The 25,697-nt window shown below is 42.2% G+C and overlaps 1 protein-coding gene across 1 annotated transcript in view; it reads left to right on the top strand.

Annotated features, from left to right (window-relative positions):
- The window catches only part of KITLG (KIT ligand), an 87,073-nt gene extending 83,663 nt beyond the window's left edge, over positions 1-3,410 (top strand). The window contains exons 8-9 of the mRNA XM_065423341.1: positions 1,217-1,293; positions 3,371-3,410. Coding sequence (XP_065279413.1) covers positions 1,217-1,293; positions 3,371-3,410 — 117 coding nt within the window. The remainder of the gene's footprint in view (positions 1-1,216; positions 1,294-3,370) is intronic.
- The last annotated feature ends 22,287 nt before the right edge of the window (positions 3,411-25,697 follow it).

Raw genomic sequence — 25,697 nt, 5'->3', positions numbered from 1 at the left:
GAGAGATCCATGACATCTGGTATATGCACCACCACTTGAACCATGACCCAAGAATGGAAAGGTTCTAAGAGGCACAGAATGTGAGCAAGCGGCAAGAGTTATCATTGGGTGTACCTGAACCCTAATGACCAATGACCCATTCAAGCCCAATTCGCAGGGACCCAATAATTGCATTTAGGTTTCCCAGGATCATGAGATTATTATGTGGAGAGACAGTGCATACTAGAGATTCCAACTGATCGTAGAAATGATCTTTGACTGAATCAACAGATTCCTCTGTCGGTGCACAGACTACTATGACAGCGAGGTGACCATGCCGATGTTTAAGATGTACAATAAGTAATCGAGATGACCTGATGACAACACCTGTGAAGAGTTGCAACATTCCAGTTTGCAATTTTGATGGATTAGTGGAGATCCCTGCTACAATTGAATACACTATCACGGTGTACTGCAGACATGCCTGCCGACATCAGAGGATGCATGTCCCCTGGGGGGCTTTGGCATGAGCCCGTCATATTTGCACCGAAGGAGGACGTCACCAGCAAGGCATCTACAGCTGAAAGTAGAGCACGGGCTATAACTGGTGCCAGGTTATTCAAGTTGGTCAAAAAGCTATACCAGCAAACCCTCCTAGCAGAGGCACAAAATTATTTTACCAGTATAGATCATAACAGTTCCCAAATGATGTAAACTTTCCTGGCAAAAATGTTCTTTTGCCAGCATCACTGTGTCAACACTGGGGATTTTTGCCAACATAGCTACATCAGTTAGGGGGTGATTTTATCACACTCCTAATGACACAGCTGTCCCAGCAAAACATTTAACAATAGATCAGACTTAAGCTTCTATAGGTTCCAATCCTGCACAACTTTAGAGGAGTAATCTTGCTCACACAAGCAGTCCCAGTTGGTTTTTTAGGACAGGTTCTCACACTCTAACAGTTAGGAGATATTAACCTGGTATTGTGCTTGGTTAAAAACATAACACTTCATTGCATATAAAATACATTGTTAAATTCTGCTATCACACTTGCATGCATAACTCTGCTTGACTTCAGTGGGATGCATGTGTGCATCTGAAAGCGGGATTTGGTTTATCTTGTACAAGAACATATTGATACTGAAAATAGAAAAGGACACTTAAATGAATAATTATCATTTCTTTATTAAAGTGTCACTATACAGTAATTATATCTAATGCACTTTCCTCTTAGAAAACACATCGCACATCCAGACCAGAAAGTGATGAAACAACACAGTGTAATAACTGTCAAGAGGATAATGAGATAAGGTATTTTGCTTCACTGAAGTCTTTACATAAATCTCATCTTCGAAAAATCAAGTATCATTTTTCCATTTCTTAATGCTTTCTCTTGCTCTCTGAAAGATGAACTTGGAAACAAAATGTGCATATTACCAAGATTCTTGTCATAAAAATGTATTGGATAGAATTTGTGCCCAGAGTATGTTCCTTAAAGTGTGCTCCTACGCTAAATGTAATTATTGTTTTTTCTGTATACCAAAAAACTCCATTAGGAGAACATTATTGTTGCAAAGTTAATCACTCAGAAGCCAGAGAGAAGTTCCATACTTGTAACGTCAATGGAGGGAGTTCAGCTACAGAACTCTCAGCAAATGGCAAAATCTGCTTTCTGTGGCAGCAACTTCCCTTCAAAGGAGATTTTTTGCAGAGTAAAATGGATTTAATATTCCTTCTGCAGCAGATGAAAAATGAAAGCCTTGTAGGCTGAAGGGATACCACCTGGGATCACATCCCTTCATCATATACGATTATCCTTCATCTTTGCCTCTAGTTTTCAGTACTGAGACAGAAAAGGCTCATCTCTTCAGACTAACTTCCCCTTCTTCCATCAGTAATTTTCCCTCTATGTAGTAGAAGTTGGTTGTCTGCATGTCAGCTTTCCCTGTGGAGGAGAGATGCCACTGTCAGTTTTCCCCTATCCTTTCTGTTACAGTAGGAGGCCCTGGTGCACTCCTCACAACTTCCTGCCCTCCTGCTGCTGGAGTGAAGGAGCCAGATGTTCCAGTGTTTCCTAGTATGGGGAAAGGGAAGGCAGATCGTGGTGGCCTCTCTTCCCCTGGGGAATTTTGGTAGCAGCAACAGCTGTAAGGGGAGGTTGGTAGATAGCAGCAGGTGACTTTATTTCTTCCTTCTGTGCTTACTCCACAAGGGAGGTGGAATTTGCTAATGAGGGGGGGAATGATCAGTCCTACAAGGTAAAACAGTGCTGAAAGACTGCCATACAGGAAGGGGAGCAGCCGGGTGGTATCGAGCCAATCCCAAAATGTGATTGGATCTATGTGGGGACCAGCAGTTGGAAACAGATTTTGCCATTCACTGTGCTGTGAAGCACTGGACTAATATTGCAAAAATTCACATGAACCAACTTCAAATGTAATATTCATGTGCAGGGCTGGCGCTTCCACTAGGCGACCCTAGGCGGTTGCCTAGGGTGGCAGGATTTGGGGGGGGTGACATTTTGCCGCCCTCGGTGGAAATTCGGCAGCGGGGGGTCCTTCCACCCTGGGTCTTCAGTGGTGGGTCCTTCACTCGCTCTGGGACCCGCCGCTGAAGTGCCCCGAAGACGCGGAGCGGAAGGACCCCCACTGCCGAATGCTCAGAGGAGGAGCACTGCTGCCTAGGGCGGCAAAAACCCTGGCACCGCTCCTGTTCATATGAATATTCAGGTAGGTGTGTTCATCTTGAAATCTTTGCCCTCTTCTCACTGGACCAAAAAAAAAAAAAAAAAAAAAAATGTAAAAAAGGAAGAAACAATTCCACATGACTTTGGGTTCACAAACTGTGATTGGTCACCTTAGGCTGAAATTTTCAGAGTACTCAAACAAACAAATTCATAAACATCAGCCTATTCCTGGAAGACTAGTTAACATATTAAGGCTTACATTAATATGGATATCATTCGCTACAAATAACTCATCCCATTTTAGTACAGTGACTAATAAAGCTGAACATCCTCCCCTTGACACCACAGGTAGAATGAAACCTTGGCTCAGGGAGAAAAAAAAAAAAAAAAAAGACAGTTCAATGCAAGAGACGACCTCTCCAAGAAATTAAAATAGATTATTTTCCCCATCAAGTCTTTTTAAACATGTACAATATTTTCTCCTACCGTCCCGTCACAAGAAAGTTTTGAGCATCTACTGTAATTAAGCAGTACTTATTAGTTTATTACAGATGTTTATTACAATGCTCAAACACTTTGACCGCAAACATTGCGGTAATGCTTGTTAATGTATTTATTTTAATTAGCACATGCGGCCTTTAATTGCCACCATTCCCTGGAAATTTTAGCACAATGGAAATAAATTTATTTTATGTCTTCCAGTATGTTGCAGCAAAAAGAAAAAGAGCTCTTACAAGTGTAGCTGTTGCTTTTTTCCAACACTGTTACTGTTTCATGTACTGGTAAGTCCTTAAACAGTATGACAGATTCCTACCACAAACTTCATAACTTTTGTCAGCTGTAATTTACAGTGTCTATTCTGTGAAGCCACATCTAGAGCTAACTTTGTATTAGTCAGCTTAGCCTACTTGTAAGACCGTCTTATTGCACATATAATTATCCTGTGTTCTGAACGTAGTCATTTGTCTTGCAGCCAGACCTCTCAATATCACAGTGGGAGACAAAGATCCCAAAATGAGGGACAGCTCTAGGGTGACCAGATGTCCCGATGTTCTCAGGACAGTCCCGATATTTGGGACTTTATCTTATATAGGCATCTATTACCCCGCACTCCCCGTCCCAATTTTTCACACTTGCTGTCTGGTCACTCTAGACAGGTCTTGCTTCCTCCTTTGGTGTGACAGCCAATTGAAGAGTCAGAGGCCCTTCATTGAGAATTCCCAACCCCCACTGCCCAAGGCCCTCTTCAGCTGCAGTGCTTATCATGAAGAGACAGGCTGTCTCAGAATAGTTTATAATATAAAGATATTATCCTGAATGCAAGAGGTGAATGGGGGAGATAACAGAAAGTATGGAAAACTTTCCACAGGGGAAGAATATTTACGGAATATACTGATGTGATTCCAGATATGAAACACTATACCGCTATGCTATTGGACTGTTCTGCATCATTGTCAAACTCTATATATATCCGGGACCTTCATTCATAATGCATTAGTATCATATTGGTATTAACTTGGCCACCTAGTTGTGTGGGAGAAAAAAGCACATGGATTTTATTTTTAAACAAAAGAAAATGCCAAAATATTTTGCTTTGACTACATGGTTTTCATAACCAATGAATTTACTCTAGTAGGCCAGCTCGCTTTTCTGGGTATCATCTTAACTTTTTTAAAAGCTCTTTTGTTAAGGCTTCTCTGTACTGCAATTGTACAACAATCCTGCAAATACACATATGAGCAGTCCTATTAAATTCAACAGGACTACTCGTGTGTGTGTGTATGCAGGGACAGAGTCTAAATGTATTCTGTGCCCAGGATTGGGAAGCTAGAGGAATTGTACGTGAAACTGCAATTGGGCCCCTTTAAAAATATGTTTGGCAATGTGCTTTGGGATGAAAGAATGTACATGCAAGTTATTTATTTCATTAGTTATTTCTATAAAGAAAGTATTATATTTCTCTGCTAGGCTTCTGCTACTGAGTAATGTGTGAGAAACCAGCAAAAATACAATTTCCTTTTTTTCCCCGCAGGCAGCCAACAGTTCCATGTTTGCTTCATAAATGAAGCAACTTTAAGCATATTCATATTCCTTCTGGAGTGACAGACTGAGTCTGCATTGATTGCTGCCCAGGATCCATACTGATTCAAAGAGATGAGAACTAAGGGTGTGTTTGTTACTGTGAAACCAGCACTGAATTGAACAGCATCAAGAAGAGTGTGCTCTGAGCAGGACTGTATTTTATTCAAATACCTACCTTGTGTGGAATTGGGAGTCATTTAACTGTATAGTCCTTACAGCTGATTCTGGCAAAGGAAGTACGTGGCCTGAACAAAAAAGACATCTTTCAAATGCCTCCAGAAACATGTAATCTTTGAAAGTCATAAGGAAGTTTGTATTCTTAATTTACATCCTGTGTCCTCTTGCTTACCCTGATGCCTACAAACGGAGTTCTCTGAATTGAAAAAAAAAATTAAAAAAAAATGCAGAAATGGATACAGAAACATACTCTGCAGTATTGTTGTATAAAACTTGCAAGTCAGGTGGTGCACCGGACCAGTGTGCTAGCCTTTCACTTCTAAGGAACTGGTTTCATATCTAGCAAAGGTCATATGTAAAATGAGATGTGGTCTCTATCTTGTGCCAGGTGGATGTACGTCCACCTCAAAAATCCTCCACAGAATTTGGCTTGGCTGGTGGTCTCCATTTAGAAGAAGCAAAGAATGGATCAAAAAGAAGTAAAGCGGAAGTGACACTAGCAGGATGGAACTTTGACAGCATTAGGAGAAACTGTTGTATGTGTGAAGACTCCAATTAAAATTCCAGCCATAGAATGGGGAGGGAAAACAAAGTTTGAATTGCATTCAACATCTGGAATAACAGTATACTCATGAAACCTTTTCTAAATATTGATGATGCATGCCACTGATTCCTTAGCTTATATAAGATGTAGGAAATGTGGAAGATACTGAGAATGAATTTATTAATTACTGCTGACATACAGTAAAAGCTATTTGCATTGTGTTTTAAATGACTAATAAGGTTTTATTTTTTAATCTGGCATTTTTTTTTTTTAAGATGAATTCTAGTCAAGGTATGAAAGCTTTATTTCCAGTTGTCCTCAGTGTCTACTGCTATTATTAAATACATGAACTACAGAAACAAGACTGATAATAAATTAAGACTTTGTCAGACATGCATTTTTAAGGAGGCACTAAAAATACTATACTGGAACTTGCAACGTGCGTTTTATGCATCCCATTTGTACAGGCTCTTTCCAGAAAATGGATACTACTTATTTATCTATTTTAATGTTGTCTGCTGCAGAAAGGAGGAATGTCTCACCCCAAATGACAAACTGCCTAACAGCTGACCATTAACCCAGTAACAGTTAATTTAAAATATGTCCAAAATATTTTGTTTTAATGTCTTCATAAAGCTGACTATATTTTAGAGATACTTTTATTTAAACTTTTAGAAGAACTGTCATGGATGCTTTAGTTATTTCCTTAATCTGCTATGAACTATATGTCAAAGGAATTTACTATATATAGGGTCAGTTAATTAGTAAGACATCTGAGTGCCACAATGTACAAAAAGTATTATGATCAATGATGGAGATTAGATATGTATAGACAATTTGGGTGGAAACTTGGCAAGTCAATGGCAAACTCCTATTGATTTCAATGGGGTCAAAATTTGCCCTTTAGGGTCTAGTTTTCAATGTTCTAGCAGTGATACTCAGCTGGTGTAAACTGTCATAGCTCCATTAAAGTCAATGGAGCTATGATAATCTACACCAATTGAGGATCTGTCCCTACAGCAGGTCAAGAGGCTTTTGTGTAAGTCAGAATTAGACCCTAATATCCTGACTTTCATAAGGTGCTGGAGCACCCACCACTTGAATTGAAATAAATGGGAGAAGCTCAGCACCTCTAAAAATCAGACCCTTAGCAACTTTTAGCACTACAGAAAACCAAGCAGTAGAATTCTCCATCTGTAGCAGCTCAGTCTGACACAATAATGTATGTGTCTGTATTTCTTACACTAGTATTTCAAGCCTACTTTCCACTTTTAGAATCTCAGCATGACCTAATGTTTGTTTGCGAACTTGCACCTAGAGCCCTGCAGTGGGACTAGGATCCTGCTGCCATAATAGTGGGAGTGGGTAAAATGTACTTTGTTGCTGGCAGGATTGGGTGGGCAAAAAAAAAAAAAAAAGACTGGTAATTTGTGGGAAAACACTAAATCTCTCATCAGTTTGTCATAAATAGAATTTCAGCAATGTAAAGCAAGTTTCTTTTTATTTTAAATAAAGGTTTTAATGCTTAAATTTAAATAAGGGATAGAAAGATTTGAGGTCTATTATAACAGGAGTTAAAAGTATTTTTACATGCTTTAAGCAAGATTTGTTCTTTTAGTGGTAAAAATTTTATCTGACTTTGTGTGTGTGTGTGTGTGTGTGTGTGTGTGTGTGTGTATTAACCAACTGTTTTTTCGTTTAATAGGATGGGGGGGGATCTCTCTCTCACGTGGGATTTGCAGAATCTAAGGTTTTTGCAGGTGGGAGTGGGATAAAAAATACAAGAAACAATGCGGGAGCAGGTGAGAGTGGGTATTGCAGAAGCAGGATTAAAAAAAATAACCCCATGCAGGGCTCTACTTGCACCTTACTGGTTGTGTTGAGATTGCTTGAATACATGTTCTGACAAAGAGGAAATGTGCCCATAATAAATGGCAACAACTATCACTGAACACTTGGCAAAAATGTTAGACAAAAAACATTTCCCATTTGCTGCAATCTACAGTATATTCTCAAGAAAAATGAATGCATTTGGAATTTTATAGCCGTTTTCTTAGATTCTGTAATTGAACAAAACCCGATATTATTAAACTACCTTAATTGTTTATAAAGGTGCTATTTTGCCAAACTGAATATTTGAGAAAATTAACAGTAATAAAACACTAAGCATTTGCAGTAATTAATCTCGATGGGTCTCAAATTAGGCTTTGATGTTCAAATTATGGGGTTGGTTTTTTTTTGTTTAGTGCATATTTTACCCTTGATAACAATGAATAATGCATTTATAAATTGATATAAAATTTGCCCCCAAATGCAATGCTACTAAACAGTAACAATCTCAAAGCTTAGGGGTTTATAACAATGCCACAGACATTCATCTTTGAACAAGTTAAATTTAAGGCTGAATGACATTCATTTATCTCACTGAAACAACTCCCATGTACAATCCTTCTGACAACACAAAGTTTACACAATCATAATTGTTCTCATTTGGAATGTAAATAATGTCCATTAGCACAAAGTGTGTGAGCTGGATAATCAATTTGACGGCTTATGGCTTTTCCTTCTTTTTTATCCGACTTAACAGGTTTAAACTGAGTGTTTGGGCCTTCTTACAGGAGTATCACAAACCTGAATATATTTAAATATTTCTAAATATGGTAGATTGTTTGGCATTTGGAAATCTAATATGATAAGTAATTTTTTATAAAGGGCCTGATTCTGCTACCTGTTGTGTAGAATTTACTCCATGCATAGTGTCTGCCAATTTACAAAAAGCAGTTGATATCACTGGGACCACTGCTGGAGTAAGTTACTACTCAATGGGAGTAATGGTGGCAGAATGAAGCCCTTAATTACTTTTTCCTATCTTGTAAGTAGTTGTGTATTCCCGAATACAAATCAATTTTTAAATCCTTCATTTTTGGGAAGGGTCAGACCATGCATTGTTGTGATTAGAAAAAAACGTGTCCATTTGTTAAAATGGAGTGTTGTTATATTAAGGTCAACCTAAATTGTTCTCAGATCTCAGTGGATTTTGTAAGGAAGAAACATTTGGAAGTTTCCTTGGGAGTAGCTGAACTTTGCATGCTATTAATAGCAGCTTTGTGAGAATAAAAAGCAGCTAATGGTATACTGCAAAATTCAATGTGCTCTTTTAGAAGTGTGTTTTACTTGAATAAACTAATGGTACTTATTTAGTCATGAAGTCATTTTATAAGAATGCTTTTAAAAACCAATGTGCTGTATCATGGGACATGTATAAAATCTTAAACTTGTACATTTTCTCAACTCTGATCTTCACAAGCTGTGTATTTTCTGTTGCTATCCCTTTGTAATATGGTGAAACTGCTCAGCACACACAATACAACTGTTAAATTGAAAAGTTAACAGTGTACTATAGCTGTTTTAAATGAGATTTGCATTTAAGAATTATCCAAAAATTTTCTCCAGATAGAAGTTGATTCAACTATGTATTAAAAATAAATGTACAGTAAGAGTGGCATGTTGCTATTATATTAGCAAATGGAAGGGATGTGGAGATTTCAGACGCTTTAGAGACAAAGGCACAAACATTGGTGGTTGCATCATGTGAGAGAGTTTGTAAATTTTGATGTAAATGACAAACTTGTATAGTTACATTCTGACTGAAAGGTTAAGCAACAAAGTTTATAAAATGGGATGTGTATGTATATATATGTCCTCTTAAAAATAGATGTATGCCCTGATCCTTTTTTATACTGGTTTGAAAATGGAATTACATTATATACATATACTTTATTGTTCTAAATAAAGATTTTATGCACTGCCATGATATGAGTACATTGTCTTGACTCAGTCATGTTCATGATCTCTCATAAATCTCTGCATATTCTTAAATGGATTTAATGGTATTCCAGACCCTTTTGCATGGAGACGCTATAAAGTTATGTGCAGATGTTTCAGAAATAAAGTTCTATGAAGTCTTAAGATATGTTATACCCATTATCAAGCTTCTAGTGCCAATACACATTTTTATTTGTGATTCAGGACACTACACCCAAACCTCAAACTTAAATTAAAAATTATTGTAGCTCCTTAAGGGTATGTCTACATAGCAATTAAACACCTGCAGCTGGCCTGGGTCAGTTGACTCAGGCTTATGGGTTTTAGCTGTGGGCTGTAAAATTGAAGTGTAAACATTCAGGCTCAGGCTGGAGCCTGGACTCTGGGGCCCTCCCTCCTCACTGGGTCTCAGAGTTTGGGCTCCCTCTTCAGCCTGAACATCTACACCACAATTTTACAGCCCAAGCTCTGTGAGCCTCAGTCAGCTGACCCAGGACAGCTACGGGTGTTCAACTGCTGTGTAGACATGCCCAAAGGAGGACAAATACAAATCTCAGACACTTAAGATAACCTTCCTAGTCCCATATAGATATTAATCATTTGGGTCAAATGCTGGTACTTTGGTTTCAATTGCCATGAAAAAAAATTGTGAACACAACCTATTTTACAATGTCTATTTTTGGAAAGAGGTAATTTATAGTCTAAGACCTGAAATGTTCTATACAGTTGAGAAAATCCCTTACTTGCTGTATTTTGTACTTTATTTTACATAATTGTGGGACTCCGAAAAGATGCAAGTCATATTATAGTCAAAGATGAATAAGAAAATAATTTTTTCTTTCCCTCAGAGGAAGGATTTCTCCCCAGAGTCGAAGGCAACTGAGTTTCCCTAGCCTATAGCTAGCAGAAAAGTAACATTTAGCACTAACAATATGAATTGCATTACAGCAATGTAGTTTAACAGGTTAAGGCCAAATGGAGCTACACTGATTTACACCAGCTGAGAGTGAGACCCACTGGCTCCAAGATCATTTTAGCTTGTGTTAGCACATAATTGTTTTCTGCAGGAACTACTTACTTTATATTTTTGCAGAAAGTTCCTGAATTATAACAATTGACAATTTTTATTTTTAATGAAGATGGGTTGGTTCAGGATTTCACATTTTACTGCAGCTTATAAAGTTCCAGCTTCTTACCCCTTTCCTATAACTATTGGTGGTAGAAATTCTTCCCAAGTTCAAAACTATTCTAAAAGAGCTGAAGTTTCCCTATTAACTGCACTGGTCATGTGCTAACACAATCAAAATTTTAGATTGTAAAATGTATAAAAAATTCACATGCGCTGCTGAATCCCAGAGGTATGGAGAGTAAGGACCCCCACCAAACTCCCAAAAAAGTTATTTCAACACAATACAGGAGCATTTCCCATAAGCAATTACTGCTTTCCTGATTTGTGGCCTTTTCTGCACAATCCCATGACAAGCGAGCAGGAATTAAAAATAGATATGATTTTTCTCCAGGCTTGGGCCTCTAGCCAAATACAGGCCAATTACACTGGTCTACAATTTTTGAGAAGTCGTCTGCTTCAGAGATAAAATGTGCTATTTATTATGTATTTTGATGTGCTGAATTCAAATATGACAATTAAAACAACTGATTGGCTACTGTTTCTAAGATATTTAAGTTTTTACGTTTTTTGTCTATGTATATTGTGTAGATAGTAGAGTTTTAATCATAAATTGTAAACCTAGGTCTTTTCATGTGTTTATGGTTGCTTTACATGATAATATTTCACCTGTCCTGTTTATGTAACACTTTAAAAATCAGCAAAAGGGTTATATAAATAAAATTTATTATGAAACAAAAGGCAAAAAACTATTCTGTACATAGTTTAGTCCTATTCAGTGTCTACTCGGCGCTTCTTGGCTTGTCTCTTGTATTCATTAAATGGAGCATCTCGTCACTGTCCAGCAATAGTCTGCAAGCATTGATGGGCTCCATTTGCCCTGATAGCGTTTCTCCATTGTTGCAATGTCCTGGTGAAATCGCTCGCCGTGCTCGTCGCTCACTGCTCCGCAGTTCGGTGGAAAAAAATCTAGATGAGAGTGCAAAAAATGTATCTTTAGTGACCTGTTGCAACCAAGGCTTTTGTATGCCTTGAGGAGGTTTTCCACCAACAACCTGTAGTTGTCTACCTTGTTGTTTCCGAGAAAATTTATTGCCACTAACTGGAAGACTTTCCATGCCGTCTTTTCCTTGCCACACAGTGCATGGTCAAATGCATCATCTCGAAGAAGTTCACGAATCTGAGGACCAACAAAGACACCTTCCTTTATCTTAGCTTCACTTAACCTTGGAAATTTTCCACAGAGGTACTTGAAAGCTGCTTGTGTTTTGTCAATGGCCTTGACAAAGTTCTTCATCAGACCCAGCTTGATGAGTAAGGGTGGTAACAAAATCTTCCTTGATTCAACAAGTGGTGGATGCTGAACACTTTTCCTCCCAGGCTCCAATGACTGTCGGAGTGGCCAATCTTTCTTGATGTAGTGGGAATCTCTTGCACGACTATCCCATTCGCAGAGAAAACAGCAGTACTGTGTGTATCCAGTCTGCAGACCAAGCAAGAGAGCAACAACCTTCAAATCGCCACAAAGCTGCCACTGATGTTGGTCATAGTTTATGCACCTCAAAAGTTGTTTCATGTTGTCATAGGTTTCCTTCATATGGATTGCATGACCAACTGGAATTGATGGCAAAACATTGCCATTATGCAGTAAAACAGCTTTAAGACTCGTCTTCGATGAATCAATGAACAGTCTCCACTCATCTGGATCGTGAACGATGTTGAGGGCTGCCATCACACCATCGATGTTGTTGCAGGCTACAAGATCACCTTCCATGAAGAAGAATGGGACAAGATCCTTTTGACAGTCACGGAACATGGAAACCCTAACATCACCTGCCAGGAGATTCCACTGCTGTAGTCTGGAGCCCAACAGCTCTGCCTTACTCTTGGGTAATTCAAAATCCCTGACAAGGTCATTCAGTTCACCTTGTGTTATGAGGTGTAGTTCAGAGGAGGAGGATGGGAGGAAAATGTGGGTCCTGTGACATTGATGGTTCAGGACCAGAAGTTTCATCCTCTTCCTCTTCCTCGTCTGACTCAAGTGAGAATGATTCTGGTGCATCAGGAACCGGCAGTCCTTCTCCGTGGGGTACTGGGCGTATAGCTGATGGACTGTTTGGATAATGCACAGTCCACTTTTTCTTCTTTGACACACCTTTCCCAACTGGAGGCACCATGCAGAAGAAACAATTGCTGGTATGATCTGTTGGCTCTCTCCAAATCATTGGCACTGCAGAAGGCACAGATTTCCTTTTCCTGTTCAACCGCTGGCGAAGATTTGTTGCACAAGTGTTGCAGCATATGTGTGGGGCCCACCTCTTGTCCTGATCTCCAATTTTGCACAAAATAAAGATGATAGGCTCTCTTAACCATAGTGGTTATACTGCGCTTTTGTGATGCAAAAGTCACTTCACCACGAACATAGCAGAAGTTATCTGCACTGTTCACACAAGTACAAGGCATCTCTGCTCACTTTGGCTAAACAGAAATGTGTCCCTTTGCAAAATAAAACACTGAGACATAAGAGAGCATGACACTGTATGATTTCTAGAGCTGATATAGGGCAATTTGTTCAGCAGAGTGATGTAAGCTTCGTTATGATTGCATCATCCATGACTTCTAGGAATAACATGATGCAATTCATATCATGGATGACGCAATACCAGCTTCAGATTGCATCATTCATTGTTTTGCCTAAAAAGCAAGTACTGTCCAAACCCAGTCATAGATTTATTCATAGATCCAGTCAAAGATGTATTTTAGTCATTTCTGGTTTAAATTGAGATACCTTCCCTTTATAACTCACTTATCCTCCGCCATTCCCAAGTCAAGGGTTGTATATACTGACCCAATAGCATATCTTGAAAACTAGAGCCAATCAACAATTTTAAGCATTATTTTCGTTCTCAGTGACCCAGAATTAGTAAAGTTTGACTACATTTATTTCAGAAGCATTTTGGCTGTAGAGCAGTGTTATCTATCTTTTTTTTGTCACAATGTGACAGTTTTCTTGAGCTCATGGAATAATATTCCACTGAGATCACACAAACTTTTGTTTATTTGTTACATATTGTGCTTTTCAGAATAGTAAAATCTGCCCAATTAAAGTTAAGAAGCTGGAAGGTAACCTGTAGCTTTTATCAATTTAACTATTACAAGCAACAAAATGTCATGTTACAAATTTCTCCTGGTCATCACTTACATTGAGACTGATGATTATTAGGGCTCATTGGCTGTTTAACCTGTCATGTCCCTGAAGTTAAATATTTTAGACCACCCTTCTATTAGACAATGCTGTCAGCATTAACAAAACAGGTAACAACCTTCACCTTTGTAGACAACAAAGCCAATTAACAGCATCAACTAAGGCAGAGAGGAAGTGTCTAAACGCTTGAATGACTCCCTGAGAACAATACAGCAAATTTTCTTGGGCAATTGCCCCTTTGCCAAAGTTTGGATGAAAAGCATCCCAGTGAAGTAGTTAAATTGCTCTGTAGCACGTGGACATAGATTACTACTTGTTTCGTACAGTTACACAATTTTTGGGCACTGCAAAACTTGCAAATGTTTTCTAGATTTATTTATAATGCTGTACCTTAAGTATCAGACAAGTGATTGATCAACTTCACTCCAGTACAGCCTGTGGCAATTTAATTCTATACGTAGCTGCTTGGGGGGAAATATTTAATACACTCTTCAATCTAGCAGAGAAATGTATAACACAATCCAATGGCTGGAAGTTGAAGCTAGACATATTCAGAGTGAAAATAAGGTGTACATTTTTAATGGTGAGAATAATTAACCATTGGAACAATTAAGCATAGCATAAGTTTGAAATACAGACAGTAGAGAGCCAATATTCATAATTTCAACTACAAAAACGATACACATATACAGATAGCATAATCATAACCAGGAAACCATAACCTTGTCTTAGACACCTTATTTGACTCCCTTTATACAAGATTTGGTGCCACGACAGGACCTTGGTTGCAACAATGATCTATACGGTCCCAGATTATGTCAATATTACACCCCCAACGCCAAATTGATGCAGGAAGGGATGACCCAAACATCCCTGACTGCATCCCAAGAGCTCCCCATCCTTGGTTCTGTCTTACTATAGCTAGTATGGGGTTAGAAGCCGTACTAGTGTATAACAAAAATGGTTTATCAAAATCACGTTCAACAACATGATTGAATCTCTTTACAAACTCAAGGTAAAACTTGGTTAGAACAATAGTGGATTGGATCTGCTCTTGCAGCATAGTTCCTGTATGTCTTGTGTGATTTTGCCAAACGCTAAAGAACATAGCCACTTTATCCATACAAGCTCTGGCAAATGTTAACATTAACAATTAACATCAAGAGAATGTAGATATTAATGTTGTCCATAGTAGAGGAATTTTGGCATTTAGCCATGAAAGCAATATGGTTGTGTGCCTCAGTTTCCCTTTTTATACAGCACATTAGGTCTGGAGTGTCTTTTCCCCTGTGAAAAGTTCCAATACAGTTAACAGGCATTAACTGAGAAACATCAGTATAACAAGGCCTTTTAACATAAAGTATGTTTTTATGCATTACTTTTAACACGTTCAACGGATTTTCCAAAATCTTAGGCACATAGTACATTTTTACATTTCTTGGTAATAGCAACACATTAGTTACAAAAATTACCATTAGCAATAACAACATTCATTGAAGTGTCCATTTACAATCATGTGTGTCATGCCACACCTTCGGCTCAATGCCATTGGAGTTTGGGTATTTTAGGGTTAACCTGTGGCTTCCCTTTGCAAAAGTAAGTTCTCTCTTTCCTCCTTGTCCTGAAGGATCAAACCCTGATTTCTCTTGCTTAAGAGAATTCACTGGCTGATTGGGTGTGCTCTCCTTGCTAACAGCTATTAGCAAGTCTTTCTTCTCCCTGCCAGCCAGGTAATTTGCATCACCACAGACAGGAGCCAGTTCACCAGTTTTCAGATCCTTAACTGCTACCAATTCCAAGGCTGGACTCGGTCTTAAAGAGATACCATCCATTTTCACTAACAAGCTAGACTTAAAGTTCTGTTGTCCTTCCCTTAACAACCCTTGCTTCCACATGGAATCAGATGTTAAGTTCACTGTGAGACTACAAATCATATTCAAAGTGTCTAGAGATGAGAGTATACCTGCCATCCCCTGCATTCCCAAGAGATTAACTACACAGCTGTTCTGCTCTGCAAACTCAGCTACTCAGTCTTCCCTCTGAACCTGAGACAGACTGTTCACTTACAGAATCAGCATGGAGACATTCCTCTCTCAACAACTTTGTCTCCCCAACAAGCTGGCCAAACACAGCCACTTGGTTATAGGATTGTTCGACTTTCTTAACAGCTTTCACTCCATCTGAGACCTTCTCAAAGCTATCCACACTGGATCTTTCAAAAGGAAAGTCAGTGGATCCATTCACAACAGAAAATTTCTGGCTGTTAGCAGGGCCGGCTCCAGCATTTCTGCCGCCCCAAGCAAAAAAAAAAAAAAAAAAAGGCCACGATCGGAATCGCGACCGGCGGCGGCAATTGGGGGGGGGGGGGAAGCCGCGATTGGCGGCAGCAGTTCAGCGGCAGGTCCTTCGCTCCTAGAGGGAGTGAGGGACCTGCCGCCCCCGAATTGCCGCAGGTGCCGCCCCTCTCCCTTGGCCGCCCCAAGCACCTGCTTGTTAAGCTGGTGCCTGGAGCCGGCCCTGGCTGTTAGGAACTGAAACTTCCTTGATTAAATTACTTCCACACCCTTCCGCTAAAGTAAACTGCTTGCATGGATTACCATGAGGATTCCTTTCTCTAGGGCAGGGCGGCGGCAACCTTTCAGAAGTGGTGTGCCGAGTCTTCATTTATTCACTTTAGTTTAAGGTTTCGCATGCCAGGAATACCTTTTAACATTTTTTAGAAGGTCTCTCTCTAAGTCTATATATTATATAACAGGACTAAACTACTGTCGTATGTAAAGTAAACAAGGTTTTCAAAATGTTTAAGAAGCTTCATTTAAAATTAAATTAAAATGCTGATCTTACGCCGCCGGCCTGCTCAGCCCGCAGTCGACCTGGGGTTCCATTCACTAGGCCGGCAGCGGGCTAAGTGGGGCCTGCAGCCGAGACCCCGCCGGCAAGGGGCCGGCAGCCAGAACCCCAGACCGGCAGTGGTCTGAGTGGCTGAGCCCACTGCCGCTCAGCCTGCTGCCGGTCTGGGGTTCCGTCCGCCGGCTCCTGCCAGCCAGGGTTCTGGCTACCAGCCCCGCTCAGCCCGCTGCCAGTCTGCGGTCCGGCCCTGCCCTGCCCACATAGAGTGGGTACCTACCTTCTCCCTGGTTTTAGCCCATTCTCTTCCTCTCTCTCTGCACTGAGCTGAGGGTGGGAGTGCACTGAGCACAGGGCTGGGGGTGAAGGAGCAGGCTAGGGGTTGGGGTGTAGGGTCTGGCCAGGAGCTAGAATGAGGGAGGGGGCTCAGGGTTGGGGCAGGAGATTTGGGTGTGGAGCGCTTACCTGGGCAGCTCACCTCCCAGTGAGGTGTGCAGGAGCTTCCGTTTGGTGCTCAGGGTGGGGGTGGGGATGTGGGGGGTGCAAGAGTCAGGGCATGGGGTGGGGGGGGGGCTGGGTGTGTGTGGGGGTGCCAGAGTCAGGGCTGGGGTCATGGGGGAGTGCAGGGGTCAGGGCAGAGGGCTGGAGGGGATGTGGGGGGTTCAAGCGTCAGGGCAGGGAGCTGGGGGTGTGGGCTGGAGTTGTGGGGATGCTCCCAACCCCCTGCCCTGAGCAGCTCATGGCAGGGGGCTGGAGGGGATATGCCCTGATTCCACCTTCCTTCCCCAAGGCCCCATCCCCGCCTCTTCTCCGAAGCAGCAAGCACACTGCGGCTGCAGTCCCTGCTCTGCTTTTCCCCCCCCTCTCCAGGATCATCAGCTGTTTGGCCACAGGGAGGGAGAGGCGGAGGGGCAGGAACCCAACACACTGGGGGAAGAGGTGGGGGAGGAGGGAGCTTGGCTGCCTGTGGAGGCTGCCCTGCAACAGCAGCTGGCAGGACCAAGCTTCTGCGCCCTGCCCCCGCAGGAGAGAGCGGTGGATGGGGGGTGGAGAAGAGCAGGCTGGGCAGGGCAGGATTTTTAATGGCACGCTGCTGCCTGCTGGGGTCCCGGCAGTGGGCTGAGCGGGGCTAGCGGCCGGGACCCCGGCAGGCAGCTGCGTGCCATTAAAAATCAGCTCGCATGCCGTCTTTGGCACACGTGCCATAGGTTGCCGACCCCTGCTCTAGGGGCTTCTAAGCAACAATTTACCCCTCACAGAAATTCTTCCCTTACCCTCTTCATCTAGGGCTTGCTCTAAAGGGACACTTTCCTGAGCAACAGACTCTTTCTGGGTCTTACTCACAGCCATGATCACCTCTGGCTCATCAGGTGGATTTCTACACAATCCCCTTTCAGGCAAACTGCTAGATTTCATAGTCAAAAGGTCAGAAGCATTCTCCTTCCCTTTGCCACACACAAGCTCAGGATTTTTTTTTTCCTTCTTGCCACAAGTTTTCAAACTGTCAGTAGGTAACACAATCAAGTCACCTTTATGCTTTCCTTGTGCCCTGGCTAGGATATCACCCTGATTAGACTGGGTTGCTACATCCTTTCCCAACCACACATTAGCAATAGGCAAAATACAAGCACCAGAATTGTCTGGTCTCTGGGATTTTGCTAAGACACTAACTGGATGCAACCGAGTTACAGTACCATTCTCCCTAGCAGACACAAACTTAATTTGCCCTAAACAGCTTTTACCATTGACTTTTACACACTCTATGAATTTTTCATTACCACTCCCATACGTAGCATTCGCACAATTTCTGGGGCCACCTTCTACTGAACTTACAGTAACAGTATTTACATAAAAGGTGAAAGTGTTGGGGTACATTTGGTTACACCCAGACAACTGCTCAGAGTTATACAACATACCAACATTGTTATAAACTGGACTTTCAAGAGGATACAGTTTCTGCAGTTCTTCCCTTGCTTTTTTGACTTGGAGCTTAAGTCTGGCCGTCTCCTGTTGCATCTGGTGAATCCTCTCCTCAGCAGCCTGTTGTTCCATTTGCCCTCTATGAGCCCTTTTCTCTCTTTTATCAGCTTCTTTCTTTCATCAACCTCCTTCCCCAGGTGGACCAAGGCTTGCTTCTTTCTCATTCGAATTTCTGCCAGTTTTTGTTCATGTTCAAACTGCAGGCTGTCTCTCAGGGCTTGCAGTTTCGTTGCTTCTGCGGATGCCTTCTGGTCACTGATCTTTAACCAACAAAAACTCTCAATTCTAAAATTCAAATTTGGATAGCATGGGGTTCTGACGCAAAGCTTAATTGACCTGGTTCTGTGGATCCTAGCACAACTATGCCACTGTAATGATGCTGGTTCTGGCAGGACCCAATTGAGAGCACCAATTCAGGACAAATTGCTTAAAGCAGGGCAGTTACAGCCCAAGGCTGGGGTTTCTATGCACACCAAGGCAAACCAAACCAGCCAAACAGAGGAGACTTTGGTTTTACCCCACTGGCTAACCAGAAGTCACACAAGCAATTCCCTCAGACACTCCAGTTTCCCAGTATCACCACCAGTGCCACTCGTTATGGGGACAAATGGTTATGAAAACCAATACCCCAGTAAAAGAAAAGAGGTTCTCTCGATCCAAAAGGACCAACCCCCAGACCCAGGTCAATATACAAATCAGATCTTACCCACAAATCATGCTGTTGCCAATCCTTTAGAATCTAAAATCTAAAGGTTTATTCATAAAAGGAAAAAGATATAGATGAGAGCTAGAATTGGTTAAATGGAATCAATTACATACAGTAATGGCAAAGTTCTTGGTTCAGGCTTGTAGCAGTGATGGAATAAACTGCAGGTTCAAATCAAGTCTCTGGAGTACATCCACAGCTGGGATGGGTCATCAGTCCTTTGTGTAGAGCTTCCGTTTGTAGCAAAGTCCCTCCAGAGGTAAGAAGCAGGATTGAAGACGAGATGGAAATGAAGCATCATCCTTTTATAGTCTTTTCCAGGTGTAAGAAGACCTCTTTGTTCTTACTGTGGAAAATTACAGCAAAATGGAGTCTGGAGTCACATGGGCAAGTTCCTGCATACTTTGCTGAGTCACAAGGTGTATCTGCTTTCTCTCAATGGGCCAATTGTATAGCTGATGGTCCTTAATGGGTCATGAAGCAGGCTAGGCAGAGCTGACACCAACTTGTCTAAGGTATCACCCAGAAGCATAGCATAAGTTTGAAATACAGACAGTATAGAGCCAATATTCATAACTTCAACTACAAAAATGATACACATATACAGATAGCATAATCATATCTTAGACACCTTATTTGACTCCCTTTATACAAGATTTGGTGCCACTACAGGACCTTGGTTGCAACAATGATCTATACGGTCCCAGATTATGTCAATAACGTCACAGCATGGCCCATAGAAAAGTGAAAAAAAAAAATCACTAAACCTCTTTAGGCAGGTACTAAACTACGGGTTCATAAACTTCCATTACATGGACAACATGTTAATAGCAAAAGTGTTCTGTCAACTGACTTTCCATTAATTATTGCTAAGGCTCTGTGTTGGTCACGGAGGTCACGGATTCCGTGACTTTCCATGATTTCTGCTGTGGCCGGTGTGCCTGAGCAGCTCATGCAGCCCCTGGGCCAGGCACACTGGCCACTGCTGGGGCAGTCTTGCCCCCTCCCCCAGCAGCAAGAGTTTGGGTGTGGGGGGTTCAGGGCTGGCAGTTGGGGTGCAGGGTGGTGCTTACCTGGGTGGGGGGCTCCCTGGAAGGGAGACAGCAACTCCCCTCCCTCAGCTACTAGCTCCAAGTGCTGCCTCCGCCTGCAGGCACCGCACCTGCGGCTCCCATTGGCCGCAGTTCCCAGGGTTTATGGTGGAGTGGAGGCAGCACATGAATCTAGGAGCTGGGTAGGGAACCTGCCCCAGCCCTGCCAACACCCCCCCCCCCCACGAGCACCCACAGTGCCCCCTGGGCCGCGACTCACCTCCCCGCCCCAAACACCAGCAGTGACCCCCCCTGGGCACCCGTGGTGCCTCCCTGTGGTGCCCCCGCAGGCCGCAACTGCCCCCCCCCGAGCACCAGCAGCATCCCCCAAGCTGTGACCTCCCCCCCCAGCACCCACGGAACCCCCGTGGGACATCGCTCACAGCACCCACAGCGCCCCCAGGGCCACCCTCCGAACTTCCACCTCCCAAGATTTAGTTAGGGGTATATAGTAAAACTCATGGACAGGTCACGGGCCGTGAATTTTTGTTTACTGCCAGCAACCTGTGTCATGACTCTTACTAAAAATACCCATGACTAAAACATAGCCTTAACATGGCATGAATTACCCCTTCCCAGTTACAGTGACTTAATATCGCTGTGGCAATTACTTAGAGAAAATATTAGGAAAGTACTTGTGTAGTTTTTAGCTCTCACAAGTGCAGCAAGTTTTTGTCTTTTGGAAAAAAGTTAATCACATTGTCTGCTTCAGGTCTTCTTTACATCTTCCCACCCCGACCTATACTATTACTAGTCTATTGTTTTCCCGTACCATGGTTCCCTTCTTCCCTGCTCATCTGGCAGCCTCACCTGCTAATCCTATGCACATTCCTTTGGTCTCACATAGCAGGTGGCTCCATCCCTTCTCTGCAGGCTGCCAGCAGTGCTTTCAGACCACAATTTTATAACATAATCAGTGCTCTAAAGAAGGGTATTGAACTTAGAGGAAGCAGAATATGTAGCAATGTATTTAAATAAAGAATACTAGAGGACTGAACACTTTGTTGCTTATGTAAGCTGAGCTGTACAACCAGCTAGGCCCTACAACCCCAGTATACACTGGGGGAGGGCAGAGTTGGGGGGACAAGATCCCCAGGGGGCGAAGGGTCTGACCAGAGTGGGAGGGGTGAGAAGTTTCCAGCAGCCTCATTTCCACAAAAAACAGGCCCACAGAATGCCCATTGGGTGCTACAGGCAGAGGAGGTTCTCTGACCCCCACCCCCACCCCCCCGGTTCTAAACCTAAGCCTCACTCCTGTGCTCAGAATGACTCTGCTCCAGGCTCCCACAGGCCTCTGTGAGGTCACTGCCTCACTCTTGTATCCAGAGCCTGTATAATCATAACACCATGGGCGGCGCATGACGAGGAGGAGGCTGGGCATGCCTGGACTGTGGCCCTGTCCCAAGGCCCATCCCTGCTTGGCCTCCTCCCCCGAGGCCCCCCGCCCGCTTCTCCCGCCTCTTCCCCCAAGGCCCCTCCCTAGGGTTGCCAACTTTCTAATTGCTGAAAACCAAACACCCTGGCCCTGTCCCCTGTCCCCTGCCCCGCCTCTTGCCCCCGCTCACTCCTCTCCCCCATCTCCATCACTCACTCTCCCCCCACCCCTTCAGCCCCCTCACCCCCACCAGCCTCCCCACCTCTGCCAGCCCCACCCCCCAGCCTCCTCTCTCCAAGCTCCCCTCCCCAGCCCTAGCCCCTCGGGGCAAGGTGGGGGAGACTACAAATCAGATTCCTTCAGTAACAGCAATATTTTTTCATTATGGAACAACTTACTATCAAAACCACCATAAACCACTAAACTGAGCTGTGTACTTGATTGATTCTCCCTGCGCTATTCCCCATAGTACATGTAACATTCCCAGTTACTTAGGACATGTTTTGGAATTGTGGATGTTCAGCACCTCTGAAAATCAGGGCCCTTGATACCATAGGTTACAGTGAGCAAGGAGTATAAAATGAAGACAGACCAAGCAAACAGGACAGCATGTATAGCTGGGATACTCATCTCCCATCTACACAACATGTATGTGTCTCCAGTACTCCAGCACAAAGATGACACTTGGTAGGCTATACCAGGGCATCTCCAGGACACTCTGGAGGTATAAGCAATAGTTCAGAGGCTGCTCACTGAAAACCAGATTTACCACAATAAACAACAGATCCCCCAGGTCTTTTCTTCCTGCTTACACCCCCATTACTTCAGGAGCAAATTTGATTCTTCAGTCGCTCTAGGTAACATTCTACAATGGTATTATAAATTGGGAAACATTTTTTCTAAGTAGTTACTTCTCTAGACTGAGCCAATTATCATGGTTTGTTTGGTGCAAACACTGATTCCTTGAATTTTCCTCTAATCTCTTTCATCCTTGAAGATACGGAATCAATTCTCCAACTTTGAAAAGTCACACCAGTTGCACTTTATCCTGCAATGCAAGTATTTGCTCATACATGTGCCACAGTGATCAGTCTCTGTGAGAATTCTTCTGTGAGAGCACTGCCGAAGATGGAGTCAACTTGGCCTGCTCTTGAAAGGGTTGTGCTTTCCTTAGTTTTTAGGAATTTTGAAGTCTTCCAAATGTTTTCACTAGCTGTTAGATGTCTGCTTCCCTACCTCAGAGCTCAAGCTTTCGTTGGAACCTTTCTTTATGGTTGTGTGTGCTGATGAATAAGTCAAGTTGAAACACTTCACTTTTTCCACACAATTTCAAAAATGTTTTACAAAGATGTTCACCAGTTTTGTCCAGCTTTAGTAATAACCCTTACCTGATTGTAATGCAGGTTTAAGCTGTTATAAAACCAATCCTGCTAAAACAATTATACTAGGGATCTACTACACTGAGGATCAGGCAAATGCCTATGCCTAATTATTACAGAAGGGATATTCCAGCATCCTGAACTTTCAGCCTGTGTGGGATTATTTATTTGTTCTTCTCCACTTTCAGCCAGCTGGAAGCTCTCTTCTTCTACTGGACCTCTAGAAGTACCGCCCAAAGTGTTTTATCAGAAGCCCATCCTGGCCTGCACGCCTTTGTCCTTTCTTTACCAGAAGTTTCAATCTACGAGTTAGCAGTTCTTTCTCGAGTCTGTTGGTGTTTGAAATAGGATTAAGGTGTCTCTATACTTGACAATAGATCAATAGGTTTTCAAAGACATAAAACAAATAAAGTAAGTTACTTGTTTCAACATCTGAAACATTTCACTTGTCCTCTGATACAATATGGTTAAGTTGCCATTGTTTTTGTATTTTCTGTGTCAAGGGTTCTTTCTTTGAACCATATCACCATTGAAAAATGTATAGCAATATTAAATCCTGTTTACCTGTACTATTCAATGGTTTGAAGCTTTTATGCTTACAAGTAGCTGACAGCCCAGCACAAAACAATCCAGGCCTTTAGCAGAAGCTGATGGGAACAGAAGATGTGTTGAGAAATGAGAGCCCATGGGGAGAGGCAAAGCCAGGGAAAAGCTATGGTGAAGGAGGATTGAGTGGTGGAGGAGGTGAAGGAGGATTGAGGAGGTGCTTGAGGAAGAGGGTGACAGCAAGAGTTTTAGTAGGGAAGGGAGAAATTTCAATTCATCTCAAAAAGCCAATTTTTGTAATTCCCAAACTCAAAGTTACATAAAAATGAACAAAATCCTCAGTCCTCACTTGGAAAGTGATAAAACTCCTATCGCCTTTTGGAAAGCTGGAAGCATGAAGTGACCCTAGAAATAAAAACACACAAAGAAGGGAGTAGTCTGCATCCAGATAGAAAAGATCAACACAATAAAGAGACCACAGAAAAAGAAAGTGCACTTTGTATTCATTCTCTTCAATCACTGCAAATCCATGAGGTAGGAGCATTTTACTATTTTAAAATATTCTCTCTTCTTTAAGGTAGAAAATAAGATAGGAGACAATTTGATATATTTTAGTCTGAAAAAGGGAGAGAAGCAGCAGGGAGAAGACATGGATTTTTGATGAATCCTCTGTGTATCTGCACATGTGCAGAGAGCAGTGCAGGGCACTTTTTAGGCTAACGACTTAGGCACTCCAATGCTGAGCATTGCAGTGCTTAGCTTTTAAATGCCTACCCGCCTCATGGAATCCATGGTCCTCAATTAGGCATATAGGCTCCATATACAATACATGGGGAGAAATAGGCACCTAAAAGTGGGATCCACAAAAACCAGCAGATTTAAGCCTGACTTCAGTACCGAGCAAACTGGTTGAAACTATACTAAAGAACAAAACCGTCAGACACATAGATGAACGTAATGTGTTGGGGAAGAGTCAACATGTTTTTTGTAAGGGGAAATCATGCCTCACAATGGACTAGAATTCTTTGAGTAGGTCATGTGGACAAGGGGGATCCAGAGGATATAGTGTACTTAGATTTCCAGAAAGCCTTTGACAAGGTCGCTCACCAAAGGCTCTTAAGCAAAGTAAGCTGTCATGGGATAAGAGGGAAGGTCCTCTCATGGATTAGTAACTGGTTAAAAGATAGGGAACAAAGGGTAGGAGTAAATGGTCAGTTTTCAGAATGGAGAGAGGTAAATAGTGGTCTCTCCCAGGAGTCTGTTCTGGGACCAGTACTGTTCAACATATTCATAAATGATCTGGAAAAAGGGGTAAACAGTGAGGTGGCAAAATTTGCCGATGATAACTATCTTGAGTAGTTTTGTAAGTCCCAGGAAGAATGCGAAGAGCTACAAAAGGATCTCACAAAACTGGGTGACCTGCAACAAAATGGCAGATGAAATTCAGTGTTGATAAGTGCAAAGTTATGCACACTGGAAAACATAATCCCAACTATACATATAAAATCATTGGGTCTAAACCACTCAAAAAAGGGATCTTGGAGTCATTGTGGATAGCTCTCTGAAAACATCTACTCAATGTGCAGCGGCAGTCAAAAAAGCAAACAGAATGTTGGGAATCATTAAGAAAGGGATAGATAATAAGACAGAAGATATCATATTGCCTCTATATAAATCCATGGTATGCCCACATCTTGAATACTGTGTGCAGATGGGGTCACCCCATCTCAAAAAATATATATTTGAATTGGAAAAGGTTCAGAAAAGGGCAACAAAAATGATTAGGGGTATGGAACGGCTTCTGTATGAGGAGAGATTAATAAGACTGGGACTTTTCATCTTGGAAAAGAAACGACTAAGGGGGATTTGATTGAGGTCTATAAAATCATGACTGGTGTGGAGAAAGTAAATAAGGAAGTGCTATTCACTCCTTCTTGTACACAAGAACTCGTCACCAAATAAAATTAATAGGCAGCGGCTTAAAAACAAACAAAAGGAAATATTTCTTCACACAACGCACAGTCAACATGTAGAACTCTTCACCAGAGGATGTTGTGAAGGCCAAGACTATAACAGGGTTCAAAAGAGAACTAGATAAATTCATGGAGGATAGGTCCATCAATGGCTATTAGGCAGGAGGAGCAGG

This window comes from Emys orbicularis, chromosome 1 (assembly GCF_028017835.1).
Source record: "Emys orbicularis isolate rEmyOrb1 chromosome 1, rEmyOrb1.hap1, whole genome shotgun sequence".
NCBI lineage: Eukaryota > Metazoa > Chordata > Testudines > Emydidae > Emys > Emys orbicularis.
Note: the sequence above shows the minus strand (reverse complement) of the source record. Positions and strands in the feature narration are given on the sequence as shown.